The 18,292-nt window shown below is 38.8% G+C and overlaps 1 protein-coding gene across 1 annotated transcript in view; it reads right to left on the bottom strand.

Moving 5' to 3' along the window:
• Positions 1–17,970, bottom strand: part of DDX10 (DEAD-box helicase 10) — a 154,715-nt gene extending 136,745 nt beyond the window's left edge. Inside the window, exons 1-9 of the mRNA XM_038163386.1 lie at positions 17,732–17,970; positions 13,351–13,411; positions 12,984–13,114; positions 11,196–11,354; positions 10,621–10,741; positions 9,303–9,492; positions 7,166–7,292; positions 5,720–5,882; positions 4,366–4,450 (exon numbers count right to left, since the gene is read on the bottom strand). Of these exons, the coding sequence (XP_038019314.1) occupies positions 4,366–4,450; positions 5,720–5,882; positions 7,166–7,292; positions 9,303–9,492; positions 10,621–10,741; positions 11,196–11,354; positions 12,984–13,114; positions 13,351–13,411; positions 17,732–17,917 (1,223 nt within the window). The 5' untranslated portion in view covers positions 17,918–17,970. The remainder of the gene's footprint in view (positions 1–4,365; positions 4,451–5,719; positions 5,883–7,165; positions 7,293–9,302; positions 9,493–10,620; positions 10,742–11,195; positions 11,355–12,983; positions 13,115–13,350; positions 13,412–17,731) is intronic.
• Between the last annotated feature and the right edge of the window lie 322 nt (positions 17,971–18,292).

Below are 18,292 nucleotides of genomic sequence, written 5' to 3'. Positions count from 1 at the left end.
ACTGCCAGTCAGTACAAATGCAGCATCAGAGGCCACTGTCAAAAATGTAGCTAGGATACAGTGTTTAATTTTAGAGAATTTAATAAAGTGAATTCCAAGTTAAATGTGGTGTCAACAATGTCTTGTGACCTCCACTGGCAGCTATTTTTACTTAACTTGAGTTAGTGTGATGACTTGACTGCAATATAATATGAGAGGGTCTTAATACGGTATTTATTTTTAAACAACATTCAAAGTGCTTCAGTGGGTCTTAAAATAAAAATCAAAAAATAATCAAAACAAGAAGGTGTCATCATGGCTGTCCTGATTATTCAGCACCCAAGACATATCCCTGAAATATCTTTCCCAATTAAAAAGAGAAATAAAAATCAAGCTTCCACCATTGAAAAAGATACTATTAAGTCACTCTCATTTTTAAATGTTTTATTGTCACATTACTCTTAAGGCTTATTAGTCTCACTTTCACACATATAATGTGCAATTATTTAAGGAGAGCCCCAATGAGCATTAATGAGCTTCAAAGCTCATAACTGCATGACAGAGTAGGATCATTCTATCACCTTGCCCCTTTCACCTGTCCATAATTAGACAGGTGTGTGTGTGTGTTCACCAGTACTCACAAATTATCAAAATACACATTCCTCTTAAGAGAGTCTTTAGTCATACCTCTTTCCGTCTAATCATCATACCAGCCACTACAAAAATGGCACGTAACAGAATATTCTGCTTTGGGAAGATGGAGTTTTATTGCTCCATTTGTTCTCAGAAATATAATTTCCTAAAAGAAAAGAAGCATGCCTGTATGCACACTGTTTATTGACAACAACAAAATTACAATTACTTTCCTAAGTCAGTGTAAGCACCTAAGAAACCTAACCAGCTGGGCTGGATTAAATACCATCACAAGTCTGAGCCAGTCAGACCTAAATCTTACATAGCTCTGGACATACCACAAATAAAAACTGAAGAACAAGAATACTTATTCTGTTTAACATTCCAGTGCCAATGCCTTTAAGAAGACTCATGACATGAAAATCGTTGAACTCAAGCAGCAGTTTTTAATAGTTGCTTCTGAAGCAAAAAAAAAAAAAAAAAAAAAAATTAAACATTAAGTGGAGGGATGAATGCAATGCCAGAAAAAAAAGAAATTAATTACTGAGACTTGCTAGGATACAGGTACATCCAAACTTGAAGGTAGTTATGCATGAACAAAAAGATAAAATAAACTTTTTGGTGTCTTGTCTCACCAGTTCAATCATGACTGGAAGAAAAATATCCCTATAGACTTTTTTCATGCCATACAACCTAGAAATTATGTTTGGAAAAACAGCTGGAGAAAAAAATGAGCATCGGGGCGCTTCAAAAATTATTATTATCTTCTGCTGTCCCCTAGTGGCACTGTAACTTCTTCCACAAAATCCATCAAAGAATACTTTCAACTGTAGACTTCATAGGTTACAGAATAGAAGGCATTAATAGAAATTAAAAGCTAAGAAACAGGATTAAAAGCACAATTTCTTAGCTAATTTTAAGACATTTATTTTGTGGCAAAAATAACACCAAAAGTACTTATTGGACTGCCTATGATATTTTCAGTATTTTAGAAAGTCTGTCAGTGAACTATTTAAGACTTTGAAAGCAACTGGAAGAAACAGCTTCTAGTCACTCTAATTGTAGCATACCTTTCTAGTTTATTTAAAAAAACCATACTCAATATACATCAATTCCACTATAAAGCAAAAGCATTACTGGACTACACCCAGATTTTCTTGATCTTACTTAACCATAAATCAAAAATGCAGGAGTTGTAATTTATGTTCTTCAGCGGGGTAAAATGCAAATGAAATGCTTCTTAGGGAACACAGTGGTCTTATCCACTTAAAAATAAACTGTTACCTCTTCTCTAAGATCAATATTTGCAAAATTGTGAGATGTATGTGGGAACACATCCATGATTGTTAGTCAAAGATTTTCCAGCCCCTTCCCCAACGTATTTCTCTCCTTTTATATTTACTTTCATATCACAAAATAATTTGACTTCAAAAGTAAACAGTATTTGGCATCCCAGTTTTAATTACAGTTTAACACAGCCCCTTAATTAGATGAGATATTTAATTTAGCTTTCATTCTATGCAATCATATTCTCATAACCCATGAAAATTTGTAATTATCTCTAACCTCATTAATGAGGACTACTAAATTGCACTCCAGTTCATTTTTATCAAGTTTCTAGAAGAAACACGAGCTTCTCATATGAACTGTAGCTATTGAAAACAAATGAAGCCTCCTACTCAACACTCAGATTTCAATGAGAAGTACATTCTCAATTACCCCCATCAAAAACTGCATTAGCATATTTACTTCTTGCACAGTATTTACTTAAAATTATTAGACATCTCCCTTGTTTTATTTTCAAAGATTTATTTCATGCTATTAAGTTTCCTAAACAAATTTCCTTCCAGGACTGTTCTACCTTAAGGATGGAAACAGCCTGTATGTTTCTTCAAAATGAATGCCCAGTATAGGCAGAACCTGCTGATCCTTGCTTGAGATTAGGAAACAGAAAACACCCATTAAGTATTTTGACTTTTTTTTTTTCACTGTCAGTCAACACCCTTCAGCTCACACAACTTGCTGAGATATATTCCCAATTTCCCTAAGGTCTCCCTGCTGAAAAATTGATGTAGAAGGAAATGTAATCTACATCCCAGTAAGGCATCCAACACAGCCCACAGTCCCTGAGACAGACACCCTGCCCCAATTTTCTGTCCAAATCTGTCCCTCCAGCAATCACAGAAGGCTGTATTTAAGAGGCCTCTGAAGACAGACCCTTAAGGTTGCCAGGCTAAAGTCCTCTCAGAGGACATTTGAATGAAACCATTATGACAAAGAGGAGCTGTTTGACTTTGCACCTCTTTAGAGTTGTTTCCCCATGCTAAACTTAGTTAAAATTGCTCTTCTCAGCTCCTAATGAGAATAGGGAAAAGGCCTGAGGATTACAACTCCAGGAAGGCACTTTACCTGAGCGACTTTTTTAATGGCTCAGAAAGAGCTCAACCAGTATCCTAAACCCTGCCAATTAACAGTGCCAAATACATTGCTTTGCTTCCATGATGACAGTATGTCATAAAGACAAAATTACAAGCCTTCTGTGGAAGCCACACAGGATTAAAAAAAAAAAGAGAGAAAAAAGAAAATTTAACACAACTCTAACCAAGCCTATATGCTTTTCTCCCAATTGGTATGTATAAGATCATCTAAATTTTAAATTAGCAAAATAGCTATATGTTTTATCTAATTATATACAACACTCACTGACTTTGTTCACTGACAGTTTTTTTTCAAAAAAAAAATGACTTTTTCAAAGTCATTTGAAAATTTATCACTCCCTTCTACCATAGAAGACCAGAAAACAGAGCAGAGAGACAGAATGGGGCAGAATTGTTACAAATTGCAATGAAAACATGGCTAAAACAGCTACATTTTGAAAGAGTGCTGGAAGTGCATTCACATGGTACAGTCACCAAAATTTACAGCCTTCTGACCCAGGAATACAGATCTCAAATTCTTACAGTGTTGAAATCCTATTCTAAGCAACTGCTCTGTCATTAGGTTTGACGACTGCCTATATTGCAAGCTCTACTACAAACAAATTAAATTAGAGACAAGATATAATGCTAGGCTCGCATTTCATCCTTCAGGTAATTGCATGAGGTTTTTGATCTCCTGAATTATATGCAGTAACAGCTTCTGTTTCACTTAAAAATCTACTTCAGAGATGAAGGACCTGGTTCACAACAGTGTATCTGGGTAACTCCCATCATAAAGGCTTAGCCACAAATATTTTAACTAAAGCTATGCTTAAGTATATAATTCCACAAAATACTTAGAAAATTAAAAATTTAACCTGCAATTAACATGAGTCCTTCCTCCCAAATTAAAATAAGGAAGAAACTGTTCCATTCTTTTGAAGAGTCTTCACAAAGAAACTGGATCCACAGTCTAAAACATGATTTATCTGTAAATGTCAGTAGCAAAACAAGCTTTTCCACCACAAACACACTCAACTCATCCTTTGAGTAATCCTGCCAAGGGAAAAAGGTTTTCAATTTCCTCTATTAATTGTCCCTAATCAGATGGAACAATCAGGGATATTTTTGTCTGCTGTAACAAGTCTCTGAAGCTCACTAAGAAATTACAAAGTTAAATCATTACTCCTAATAATCAAAAGGTCTCTTAGTGATAACAGCCTTTTTTTTTCTAATTTATATCTTAATTTTTTTCAAGTGAGTCTTTAGCCAGTGATCTGTCCCTACAGATATCTTGTCTTAAACATTAAAATACTAATGAAAAGTGAAAACAAACCTTGCTGTTCTTCCCACTCTGTGGATATATGTGTTTGCATCTTCTGGACAATCAAACTGAATGACCCAATTCACTGCTGGAAAATCTGCGTGAAGAAAAAATTACAACAAGTACATTCACTGGACTCAAAACCCTCCTACGCAATAGCATTAATTCCTCTAAGAACCAAATGGACCCATTTACAGACATTAGGTGCAACCTCTGAAATGTAGCATGCATTAGCATACATAAACAATCATTCTCTTCATCAAAGAAAGTTAAATTAATTGTGTGTTCATGTCCTAAATTATGACAGTGCAATGAATGGAACATAATTTCACACTTGACAAGAATAGACATGCTTTGTGTCACACAGATGATAAAACACCCTATGGTTAGCAATTATATAACAATATCTGACCCACTTTTAATCCTCCCTGTTAATATGCTACACCACTGGGGTCTGAAGTTAGCTGTGGTGAGACTGCATCACTTCAGCTGTCACATACAGAAATTCAATAGCCCCTCTTAAAAGATGGGAGGGGGTGACCAAGCCTGATAAAAGTCAACCTTGACTGTGAATGCTATTAACAATAAGCATTTTCTAACTGCTGCACTTCACTCAGCAGCAGCATGCTTTGCACTGAAACCAAATCTGTAGCTATACTGTATTCCAGAATTATACCCACACTCTAAACCAAACTAACCATACCCAAATTAGATAGTCACTGGTGAGATTTCAGCAGTATGGAAGGTATGAGAACCAGTTTTCATTCCTGACTTCAGTTTTTAGACCACCTTCTTTCTTTTTGTAACATAGTGACAAAACCTCACATTTTGGACAACAGAGTTTGCTATCTCAAAGAATGTCTGGATTCCTGAAAGTCTTGTGTTATACTTAAATGCCTCCAAGAACTAAAAGAAAAAAAACTTCTTATCCTCATTTATTTTTCTGTCTCCTTATCAATACAGTTCTACAACGCCACTCATCTATCAGACATTAAAATGTCAGGTTTCCACTTCCACATACCAGTAGGTTAGCAATTTTTCATATTCTTTGAAATAACCCACAGGATACAAGTATATCAGAAGTACTTAAAACTGCTGGAATCTTGCCTTATAGCATGTAGTAAACAAATACATCACTGATACATCCCTGTTTACCTACCAGACATTTCTCTGGGATAAAAAGAAAATATAAGAACAGACAAAGTGGGCCACTTCAGTAAAGAAACAGCAGAACTCTAAGACGCATCTCTATTTTGAGCTCCTAAGCAAACTACAGCTTCATTTTTCAAAAACTGAGTCAGTCTTCAGAGTATAAAGTCTGATAAAGCCTCAACAGGTTTAGCTGCTGCTCCTGTTGAGTACCTACCCAGGCCACGAGCTGCGATATCTGTAGCGAAAAGCACTGCTGCCTTTTTCCGAACAAAACAAGTGTAGACTTCCATTCTCTTCATCTGCTGCTGCTTGCCATGGAGTGCCAGGACAGGAAGACCAGGCTGAAGCTTACAGAACACTCTGAACAGATACTGAACCTACCCAACAAATCAAGGGGAAAAAGAATTACCATGCGCTGTTAAACACGTTAAGATCATATACACTGTATATAGCAAATGAAATTGTACATCAAATTAAATAAACTTTTCTCCACATCAGAGAAAAAAGATGTTGAGACCTTGTTACACAAGAAGGTCGAAAGACAAAAACAACTGTGGAAAAAGACTGCCATGCCTTCTGACGGCATTTCCTAAAGGAAACCAGAGTAGGTAACAGCAAGAACAACTTGGGATGTGAGTACTTGGGCTGTATGCAAAGGACCAAAATATGAAAAGTCCATCAGAAGCACTTCATTTAGACTGTACTGGAGGGGTGCTGTGTTTAACACTTGCAACTCAAATAAGTCTACAGTCTCAGTTTACTATTTCAAGTTTCAACATGTTCTCTTATAAAATCAGCCTGTTTACTCTTACAGTACCCATGATGCAGCATTGTTTTACAGCAGGCAGCTACCTAGCATCTTTTTAAGAAAAAGGTAACATGAACAGTGTATCCTGCAGAACAGCTGCAGCTCTGAGAGTTTCTGTACAGCTAAGCTGACTATTTCAGTGTACTCACCAGTCAGCTGCAGAACAACAAAAATATTGCAACCTCTTGCACAGGTGAAAGAATTGCAATGAATATTTACTAGGTCATTGTAAAATGGTCTATTATTGTAAAATACTGGCCTTGTACTACACTAGTAAGCAATACCTACACTGTAAATTACTTGATACATGCAGTAGTTATAGATACAAATACCTGTGCCAAACAAACACATGCAAATAGCTTCAACAGAATGGTCCCATGACACTTACACAAGCAGGTATTTGAAGGATTACTTGCTATGTAAGAAAAACCTTTGCCAGTACTATTTCACAATCACACCTTCTCAAACAGGCACATTTAAAAGCTTGTAAGAAAAGCAAGTACAATTACTGAAATACTTTGTAAGCTAACTATAAAACATGTCGAAAGACAGAACTGAAATAGCTGGGCCTTACTGACATTAACTTTTAGCATTCATTTTTAACAGCAGAACACAAAAATGGCTGAGAATACTCAGGTCTCCACAACCTTCCTGCACTGAGCCTGGGTCACTGAACTGCCTTGAAGCCAGGTCCTGAATGACATACAGCAGTAGGTGATGCTTTGTTCCTCCAATTTCCTGCTCCAAACTAGTCCACAATCTCACCTCTCTGATGCATTGATACCTATATGAATATCTTCATTTTATCAGTTTTTAAATTCTGGGGCAGAAGGAGGGAGAGAAAAAACATACCTCTTTACAGCTTGCAAAAAACACAATGCTCTTCTTTTTCAAATGAGTTCTCAGGAAAGAGTATAACATGTTTACTTTTTGCTGAAGCTCACAGACAACATAGTTCTGATCCAAAGTTGCTGGGGTACTAAAGAAGTGAAAAAAAATCAAAAAAGTACATTTAGATAAATCACAGAAATGTCTCACCTTTCTTTTAAGCCAAGAGTGTCTTATACATACTCAGAAAAAGGAGAAAAGAAAAGGAATCAGGCTGGAAAGCTCTCCCACTTTGAGAAACAAGTCTTATCAGCTTCATTTGAAAGCTACATCAATTCCCTTATTAAAAGCCAGTGGGGAGGGACAGATAACTTTTGACGTTACTTCTAAATTCATTTACTTCCAGCAAGGCAAACTTTCCATGTCTAAGCAGCAACATTCAAATTGCCTTGACTTAAAATGCAATTTTCTCTATTAGTGCTATTAAAGCATCATTTGTGCTTAAGGCAATGTCAAAGCAGAGTCTAATCACGCACAAAAAGAGAGCATTGATGTACTTCTACTGATTACACTGAGATGCAAAGTGACTTTCTAAAGCTTTGAATTGCCATCTGAACTCACATTTCTGTTCTTAAAAGCAGAAATAAAACAAAAAAATATTGGGGATATTTGCCCTTGAAACACATCTAAATGATTGTCTCCTACAGTCCCTCTACTTCACCCTAAACAGACTACGGGTATTCAGAATTACCTTTGTAAAGGTGGTCACTTGGGAGGATGAAATTACAAGAGACTCCTCCAGCTTTTATTCTATTTAATTTGAATTACACCACAGCATCTCCTACTTTCTACGTCTTTCAGAGGAAATTGCTTTAATAAGGCCATAATCTAAGGTAGTAAACTCTAAAACAAATTAATACTTACCTTCCTTTTAATTTGGTTTGTTATCTAATTGCATTCTCCCAAATATTTAAAAAAATTGAATGTACTTTAAAATAGACTTCACCGAACATGGGAGATCTGTGAAACAGATAGTTGCCAAAAGGAAGACTGCATATGAGGCATGTACATTCTCTTCTGATAAGAGGGTATTAACCACACTTTTTTTTCAGGCAATCATGTTTATTTAAGATACCTTTGATAGTACTACTGATTAAAAAAAGGTATTTGAAGTGCAATACAAAGATAATCAAATCAATTAGTAAAAACTTCTTCAAGATTCAATGTGGTTCTGCCATGCATTTTCCTGATGATTTCTAGTTTGCTCCCAGGAAAGCCATTTTTATCTCTGTGCTTCACCTTTCTCCTGCATCTTACATATGGAAATATATGCCTATTTCACAGAAGAGCAGAAAAAGAATCATCCATGCTCATAAGTAATTTGACACTCAGATGATCAAGCCCACAGAAATGCAAAATAACATTCTTCATTTGGATTTCAAAAGAAAATTATGTGCCATTTAGTGATACATTACATTTTTTGAGCATGGCACATCACATACTTCCCTTCCAGCAAGGGCCTCCCATCCTACTCCAAACAGTAGGGCAGGACAAATCTATTTTGTGCACATAGGGCCAGAGCCCTAAACATGCATAGAAAATGCAGCACAGCAGGAAGCCACGGGAGTTACCGCATGCCAGCTACCAGCACATGCTTTCTTTCAGGCATCTAATACTGAATGCACAAGCAAGTCTGCCATTCTGCACTTTCCCAAGAGGAAAGCAACTCCTTGGAAAGTCAGATTTACAAATGGCACACAGACAAACTGTATCTGTGGTGGTTTTGCACAATAAGCACGCACATGAGGGAGGCAAGGATGCCAAACAGCAGAAAAGGAGTTACTCAGAACTGAGTGCTGCTACACCCAGCACACTGGCTATAATCCACTCTGCAGCTTTCTCCTGAGTAAAAAAATTTCCAGTCTGAAAGCTGCCTGAGGAGTCAAGACAAGCACAGGTTCACCCTCCCTGTAGTGATTCAGTCTGAACTAGTCCCTTCTCATTTGGAAATTCCTTGCTTTCAGGAAGGCACACAGCAGGATCAGACACTGATCCAGTGATGGATGAACAACGCAACCTCCGATTCAGGGAACTGTCAGAGAAGCAGCTAAATAGGATCACTATTTAACCCTTCCCAGGGGAAAAAAAATTCCCAACATACCTGAATTTGGCTTTCTCATGAACCCATACATATTCTGGATCTTTCAGACTCAGCCGTGCAAGATCCTTCACAGATTTTGTTTGTGTTGCAGAAAAAAGCAAGGTCTGGCGCTTCTTAGGTAGATTTTCTATGATTGCATTCATTGTATCAGCAAACCCCATGTCTAGAATTCTATCAGCTTCATCAAGAACTAGATTGAAAGATAAATTCGAGAAAAAACTGGGTTTAGATTTACTTATTAAAAAACTCTATGTGAAATCCACATAGCACAAAATTCTATCAATACTTAAAATGCAGAGATTAAATTAACTACTGTACATGACAGGGATCTCTTTAGATTTCCCTGTACTTCATTAAAAATGTTTTTAAAAATGCCAGCAACAAAAAACATAGCATTTCCTATAATCTATGCACTACAGCCCTCAGTTTCACATGCAGAAGGAAAAAAATCAGCATCTCAAGTGAACAGTTTGGCAATTTGCAAATAGACTCCCTGTCCTTTTACTGAAATAAAAGCACAGAACGTAAAACAGTGTTGTAGTATTTGTCACAGAGCAAAACACTCTCCTGTACCTAAACTGAATTTACCATTGAAATATAGGGTATAAACCAAGTGGCACAGAGACAAAGCTTTAAAAGAGCCTACATTTAATGCAGTTCTTGTCTAACTGCCATGAATTGTACTAAGTGCAGCAAGCATAATTTCACATTTTATCAGCTTCATTAGCTTCTTAATTGCTTTTAAGTTCCTCAAGCTATGCTAAAGATTATGCAGTTCCTAGAAGCAGGCAAACCTTTTCATTACACTGAAAATTTTTGTTCAGGCTGGAAAGATGAAAACAATGTTAACAATGCAAACAAAAGAAAAAAAAGAAGCAGAAATCTGTCTTAAAACACAAAGAAAATGTCTTCTAGAAGTAGTCCAAAACACACACGCTGCAATGGATATCCTATATAGCTAGTTAATTATCATGTCAGGAAAGACACAAGAGCCATAGCCAGAAAGGTAAGTTTAGCATTAGTAAGGACAAATGTAAAAGATTATCCGGGGCACTACATTGAGGTTTGGGTTCCTTACTAAATCCCCAGCTTCTTATCATCCTAGGGACAGCATGGTCGGCAACTGCTTCAGAGAAAGTACACACAATAAAGGGTTTCTTTTGCTGTTTTCTAATTTGATTTGAAGATGTGCAAGTTTAAATGCCTTGTCATCAACATAACATGACAAGAATAAACTTTTTATGCAAGGAAGTGCTGCACACCATTATGAGCTGTTACACTATATTCCCAAGTACTTTCAAGTACTTTAAAAACTTACTCAACATTTGCAGATCAGATGCATAGAAATATGATGTTTCATCCATGTGTTGTAAAAGCCGTCCAGGAGTGCAAATTAGCATATTTATGTGGTGGATTCTTTCAGACTCTTCTTTCAGATCCTGAAATTGAGTTAATCCATCTTAGCTCTAGTTGTTCAGACTAGAAGTCCAGTACCAGAGACAGTCAGGCCACTTTAACCTATTAATAGCTCTTAGAAAGAATAGTCAAGGAGCAGCTTTCCTCTTCCCACAGATATACCACCATTTCTTCAGTATATTCACATCTGTGGCTTGAGGAAAAGGTATTTCAGAGTAATCTAAATTAACAGAATAATTCTGGAAGACTTGGCAGAAAGGTCCACCCAGCCATCGACACTGCAAAGACTTTAAATATGCCGCAAAAAGCTTCAGAAAAGGCACAGAATGCACACAAGAAAATAGTGGGTCACTGATAGGTTCCCATTAACCACTCTCCTCCTTGACTTTTCAAGCCCAAGGTTTCCTTCTCTAACTAGCACTTAATACAGCACTCAACTATGCTTCCATACAGCAAACTCCAAGAGAGGACACGCACCTTTCCTCCAATGATAAGGCCAGCTGAGAACTCATGATTCTTCCCCACTTTGCGCAGAACCTTGAAGGTTTGATATGCCAGCTCCCGGGTAGGTGAGATTATCAAAACCCCCAGGCCATCAGCTGAAGTCCACTGCTGCCGATAGAGGAGTTCCAAAGCCTGAAAGAAGTGACCATGTTATCACCACAAAAAACTCAGAAGGAAAATTTGCAATAAGTTAGTATCAAAGTGTCATTAAAAAAAAAAAAAAAGACAAAGCAACAATAATTAAAATAATGATATGAAGAAACATCAGTGCACACTTTACATAGTTGATGATATATAATCTATATTAATGATATATAATTCTAACTAATGGTAATGATACTTGCTGTTAAGCAAAATTCTCCAGTACCAACCTAAGACAGTAATGACTGGAAAATCATAAACACTTCACTGCACAATTAATCCTACCCTGCTAAATTCTGGAAATTAAGCCATTTATATGATAATAGGAATCAGTACAGAATAATATGAGAAATTTCTCTGCTCATGAGGTTTTGTGGGAACCAGGAACAGAATGAGCACCTGGAAGAACGTTAATTATTGAAGTTTTAATTCTGGCTTATAGACTTGAAGCAGTATTATCCACACATTATATATAGAACATTCCAACTAAAGTTGCCATATAGCTCACAACAGGATTATTCCCCCTCTTATGAATTCATGCTGCAGAAACACTCGATTAGTCAGCTAATCCTAACACAAGGACTTTACAGGTATGAATATCTGAAGCCTTCTGAAATACTGAGAGCTGGTAAACATACTTGCACAATTAATTTTTTTCCACTCCTCAGCTCCTCTCTTAGCCCTCTTCTCTAAAACTGTTTTAAAATAAGGTTTGTAAAACTAAGTACATCTACTCTCACATTAAATAGTAAGAGTAATCTCACTTGTTCCTTAAATTCACAAGACTTTTGAAGCCACCTACATTTTTTTTATTCTCTACTAGTAAGATTTTTTTTTTTTAAAAACCACCATAAAGCATAAATCTTCTTTACTAGAGAGGGTATTCAAAGCACTTACTACTGTTCTCACAATAACAGGCTCCAAAGAAATTTATGCTTACAAAAATGCAAGTAATGTTCAACACAGAGTAACTCCATAAAAAAAATTTCTCCCCTTTGGGGTTTGTATCCACTTATATGTGCACTTTAAGCACACGTCTCAACTGAAGAAATGAAATGCAGATCACGATGCTTTGAGTAAAACTGTCAGACATGTACATCCATTCCAGGGATTTTCATCCCACTTTTCTGCCTGCATGTAGAAGTGATTTCAAGGAGTTGACAGGAAGTCCACAATCACTAATGTTAACTTTGTTACATAAGGTCCAAATTGTAACATTTTAAAGGAGTGAAAACCAGTCATTAAAAAAATCTAAGGAACTGAAAATTCACCATTCTGTTTCATACACCTGGTTTTCAAATGCCAGAAAAATTGGACAACTAGAGTTGCACCAGGAAAACATTCTTGAGAGAAGAACAAAGCACTTTCTAAATGACACAGGGTCTACTAATGTAAGGATCAAAATGAAACTTTTAGGTCACAGAATATTCCTGGCACAAAAAATACACTTCTTTCAGAAGCTCAAGCAGCTTTATTCAATTCCTAAGTATCTTGGCTTTCCTGAAACAGATCAGTTGAATTTCAACTTTTCTCTCAGGATCTACTAATGTAAGCTGAGTGACATCAGTATTTCAGAGATAACTTGGTTTGAGTAGAAATAAAAGGATGTAAATTACTTACTGGAACAATAAAAGCCAACGTTTTGCCCGATCCAGTCTTTGCAGCTCCAAGTACATCTTTACCTTGTAAAGCCAAACCTATGGTTTGCCTCTGTATCTCTGTCACCACACGATACTGAGATTCCTGCAGTCCTGGTGTTTGCAGAGTAGGAAGAGAGAGTGTGAGATGGGAAGAGGAATAAAAAGAATAAGAAAGAAAAAAAAGCTATTCAATTTTGTCTGGCCCCCAACTGCATTGCTCTGTTTAGAAAATGCTGTACATGGCAATACTTACCTAAAACTTAAAGGAAAAAAAAAGTTCAGATGCAGAAAAACAATGTATTCCCTTTTACTTATATTACTTTTCCAAAGAAAAGTTCTATACTCACCTTTTAGGGTTTTCTTTGACAATGGAAAATCTGAAAATCTTTGGATTTCACTTGCATTTATCTGAAACAAAATAATTTTAATCAATCTTACAATCCAACTGTAAGAGAAGAATTGAATAGCATTCTACAAGTTAGTGTTAACATTAATATATAGTTCAATATGACCTCATTCAAGTTAACTAGTCAGGCAATCTATACTAGTTTGACATAATCTAAACCACAGATTTACCATAAACTATTCAGTAAGTAATGATATACTTGAATAATGCAGGCTAATAGTACAATATAAAGCTCAGACCATCATGAAATCACTGAGCAATTTAGACTGAAGAGGACCTCAGGAGGCCCCTGGTCTCCACCTTACTAGAGCCCAGATGTCCTTTTCAGATCTGTGTTTTCAGATGCTAGCAGGGATCTGCTTGGGAATATATGCTCATTCTCACTGCAGGGTGTATTTGGGTACTCAGAGCTGCAGCAATGTTACATCTACCTGACCGAGAAGAGTTCACCTATGTTCTGAAGAGCACCAACCTCTAGCACTCGGTGTATTTAATTTTTTAAGCTGTCATACAGGGTTAAAAAAAATACTAAAAAAGTAATTCATTGTCCCAACACCTACTAGCTTAGTACTCTGTATGCACCCATATTTGAGTGCTGTAAATTACACACACACACACAGAGTCCCCGATAAAAGGTGTTTGAGTCCATGAGTTTGCTCAATGATTTACAAAGATGAGGTGTCAAGTGCAGCTGTTGGAAAAAATGTAGTATTTTCAAGGCTGTTCTAGCAGATGTGAACAGATTTCACTGGCAAAGTTCACAACTAATAGTAGCAGGACAAAAAAACCCACAAAATTTAAGAAAAAAAAAGAGACTACTGAATTTATAAAGCCTGAAAAAGAAGCTAGACTACACAGCTTTGAATGCATGCTGACTAAAATCCATAAACTGAGAGTTCTAAATGTCAAACTTGGACCTTACAACTCATGCATTTATAATAGGTATTGTTTATCTCTAACAAACTGCTGAACAGAAGTCTCCCAAAGCAAGGACCAAGCAAAACAGTCTTCAGACCCTCCTGACATCTTGCGTTAACAATTCCACAGAAGGCTTGAGACAAAGAGCTACTGAGCTGTCAGATCAGCCTTGTATCAAGTACCAAGCCTTTTACAGGCTCTGCCTGTTTTAGAAAACTGAGAGCTTAAAGCTGTTTAAAGCATCTAAATCACAACAGCACTCTTTTCAGCCTAGTTCTCTCCAGTAAAACCAAGACAACCAACCTAACACATGAATTTAATCTCTATAAATAAAAGATAAAAACAGGTAAAAAGTTATAATGCTGTTATTAAAACCTGGTTTTGACACATTTCAACGTAAAGCTCTTGCAAGGCAGATTTCAAGCTTTCACTGTGTCCTAACAGAGCAATTAAACTTTTGCCAAACATTATCTTGGAGGAGGGAAAAAAAATCTTACCAAAATCACCATAAAAAATGTCTTTTTTTGACCTTTATAAATTGGAATTCTTAACAAGTACTTGCAAATTCACTTGGTAATTCCCAGTCTTACTATTTCGCAGGCTAAATATTTACAACTCAGTGATATATACAGTTTCTGGTTAATTTCAGCCAAGAGACTCTCTGCATAGAAAAACAGTAGGCCTATAGGAGGGAAAAGCATTTTACTAACACAGAAAAAGAATTCACGCAATCGATTATGTGCAACTGAAGGGATAGTTTTTAACAAGTTTGTGATACATCAAATAGGCTATTGCAGCAATCTGAAATTGCTCTAAATAATCAAAAGTATTTCAGTAGTCAACTTCTTTTTAACTTTAGATGACTCAGTAAAAACAGATGTATTAATCAAAAAAGAAGACAAATATTGTTCCACTCTTCAACCCTCAACTTCTCTCAATCAATTTAAAAATCATTACATGCATAAGCCTAGTTCTTTCAAGGATGTCCAAGGAAAAAAAAAGTGAGTATTAAAAGAGCAAGGAATGTTCAGAAAGGCCATGTCACAAAGCTTTCTGTATTATTTCTCTGCCCTACATACTTCCAGGAGCTGAATGTTGTAGCACCCTTAAACTCCGAAGGTACTGATAAGTTTTTAAGTCATGCCCAAATGAAAGGCATAAGGACTGATGTCTGAGGTAGATCTTCTGATAATCCTATTCCACATCTACACGCACCAGTGGAAAACACCACCAGCTTCTACTTAGTTTGTTTCCCTGTCCAAAGTTACTACCTCTGCTCATCTGCCGGGAAGCTGTAACCGTGTGCTCTCTCCAGTCACCTCCATATGAGAGCAGCCAGCTCATTCCAAATACTTCCAACACTATTTTGATCTAACTCGACTAATTTGACACCAAGCAGACTAGAAATGATTTTTCACAAACAGCTCCCCAGCACATCAGTTAGGCTGTTAATGCTTTTCATGAGCACAGCTGTTTGGAAAAGACCGTGTTCATCAACGGCCTGACAGTCAGGCAACGAAGTCACGGAATCAACAGAAAGCATCTCATCTATGAACATGTAACACACAATATGGTCCCATGTTATGGACACACTGAAATTAAATTTCACATTTTCCATCTATGCTGCCACACGCTTGCCATCACATGTCAACAAATGGGAAAAAAAACCCACTAACAAAGTATAGTGGTTGAGTCTTCATTATTAATTTTGTCTTGCTTATCCACTGCAGTAATTCTCACACATGAAATCATGGACAGGAGGTCAAGCTGGATCATCTTGCATCCACCAACCATTTTACCACCATTCCACGCACACATAAATCTAACCCATGCACAGCCTGTGCGCCAGAGACCCCAGCCACTGCTCTTTACAGAGAGGAGCTCGCCCAAAAGCTTCCTACTTCCCTTCTCCCTAGGGGATCTGCATCATGCAGAACTCACTGGAGACTGCTGATGATCCAAGCACATGGCACTTCTTTTCAATTCCCACTCCTACTTTAACCAGATCCAGGGTAATATGGAAGAAACACTGGAGACCCAGTGGAAAACAGTGTCAGGAACCAGAAAAGACTATCTGAAGGACTGAAGACAGAAAGTTAGGTGGGCATTCAACCATATGTTCACAGGCAAGAGAATCCTGGAGCAAAAGGACAGCAAAGCCTCAGCAGAGGTGAGACCAAGAGCCCCCAGAACTTTCCTAATACAAGCATACGTGTACTCTTTCTTAATTCTGATGAAAACATGCCTGAACGTTACAAGACTCTTTTCTTCAACACCCAGAAGCACGCACAAACACAACCTTCCCCTATCCAACCCTCACCTATGCTGCCCCAAGCTGCACAATGGAACAGAACTATCACCCATGCCCAGAAACAGATGCATGTGCAGTCACATTAGTGACATGGAAGCATCCATAAACATTCACATAGCCAAGGCTAGGCTAGGAGTAGAGGAACATGCCATTTGTTTTCAAACAGCAAAGCAAATGATCCAGTGAAGCTCAAGAATACTAACTTGCTGAATCTTAACTAATGGAGCTAACATGACCTCTTTATGGTTACAGATGCATTTTTTCTATATCTCTTGTCATTACTTTCTGCTCAATCAAACTACAACCACCAAAAAGTCATTACCACCAGCTGTGCCGAGCGCTGCATAACCAAGTACAACTGCCCTGCAAACTCAGCAAAAGCTGGCAGGAGGCAGAGCAGCACCACAGGCAGCAGGCATCTAACCCGTTATTCACAACTACGCTGCTTTCCACTGATCAGTGTGACTCCAAAGCCGACAATGACCCGCAGGAATTCAAGGGGCTCTGAGAAACAAAACCAACACCACTCACTTCAGTCCTCGCATTCAAATACCTATTTCCTGACTTGAGGCTAAACATCACATGCATTCATACTGATGGTTTGCCCATCGTGCGCCTTCTGTGGAGACAAACTTGTGCTATCTCCAACACGGAGATATCAACGTTTCCTGGTGAGAAGGGCCAAGCGCCCCTGGTTACAGCCTGCTTCAGCCTCCTCCTCCTCCTCCTCCTCGCTGCCCTCCTAACCACAAACTCCCCCGCTCGAGGGTCCAGTCCCCTCCACCAAAACCCCTGGAACTGCAGCTGCTGGCCCCTCCTCCTCTGCTTGGGGAGAAAGAACACAGCCTCATGCCGACTTCGTGACAGTAAGAGCCCACTGCCGGCCGCAGAGCAGTGCCACCCAACACACCCCTTAGCTACGGGCACCCCCTACAGCCCTGCCGACCAGGGGGCTCCCCAACCCTGCCCAGGACCTACAGATACCATCCCTCCTCCTCCCGGTTCTATCCACACACAAGCCACACGAGGAAGGAACCCCTTTTTCACAGACCGCTATGCACGCCCGCCCCGCACAGCCCCGGCCCGGCCGTACCTCGGGGTAGCGCTGCACCAGGCGGGCGATGTTCTCCCGCTCCACCTGCCACTCGGGCCGCTTCCTCTCCTTGCGCTGCATGCGCAGCTTCTTCGTCCGCCGCGTGTATTTCTTCTTCCACCGCTCGAAGCTGCGCACGGGGTCCATGGCGGCCGCCGCGGCCCCGCCGCCGCCGGGCCGGCCCATGCTGCCCCGCCGCCCCGCGTGGGTCGCGCACGGCCGGGCCGGGCCGGGGCGGGGCGGGGCCGGGCGCAGCCGGAGCGCGTCACTCGGGCCGCGCCGCCCGGAGCCTCCGCCCGGAGCCTCCGCCCCGGCTCGGCTCGGCGCGGGCCCTGCTAGGGTGGGAAGTGTGGAATGTAACCCAAAGAAATGAGTTCGTGCCGCACCAAGGAAATCACTGCAAATTACTGATAGAGATCATGAAACGGAAAGGGAAAAAAAAATAAAGCTTTACTAGAAAAGGGGTATGTGCTTAGTGCTGGCATAAATTTGGTCCTCAGCAATGTGATGGTGTGGGGGAATCATAAAACCATAGAATGGATTTGGTTGGCAGGGACCTTA

Source organism: Motacilla alba, chromosome 1 (genome assembly GCF_015832195.1).
Source record: "Motacilla alba alba isolate MOTALB_02 chromosome 1, Motacilla_alba_V1.0_pri, whole genome shotgun sequence".
NCBI classification, from domain to species: Eukaryota; Metazoa; Chordata; class Aves; order Passeriformes; family Motacillidae; genus Motacilla; species Motacilla alba.
Note: the sequence above shows the minus strand (reverse complement) of the source record. Positions and strands in the feature narration are given on the sequence as shown.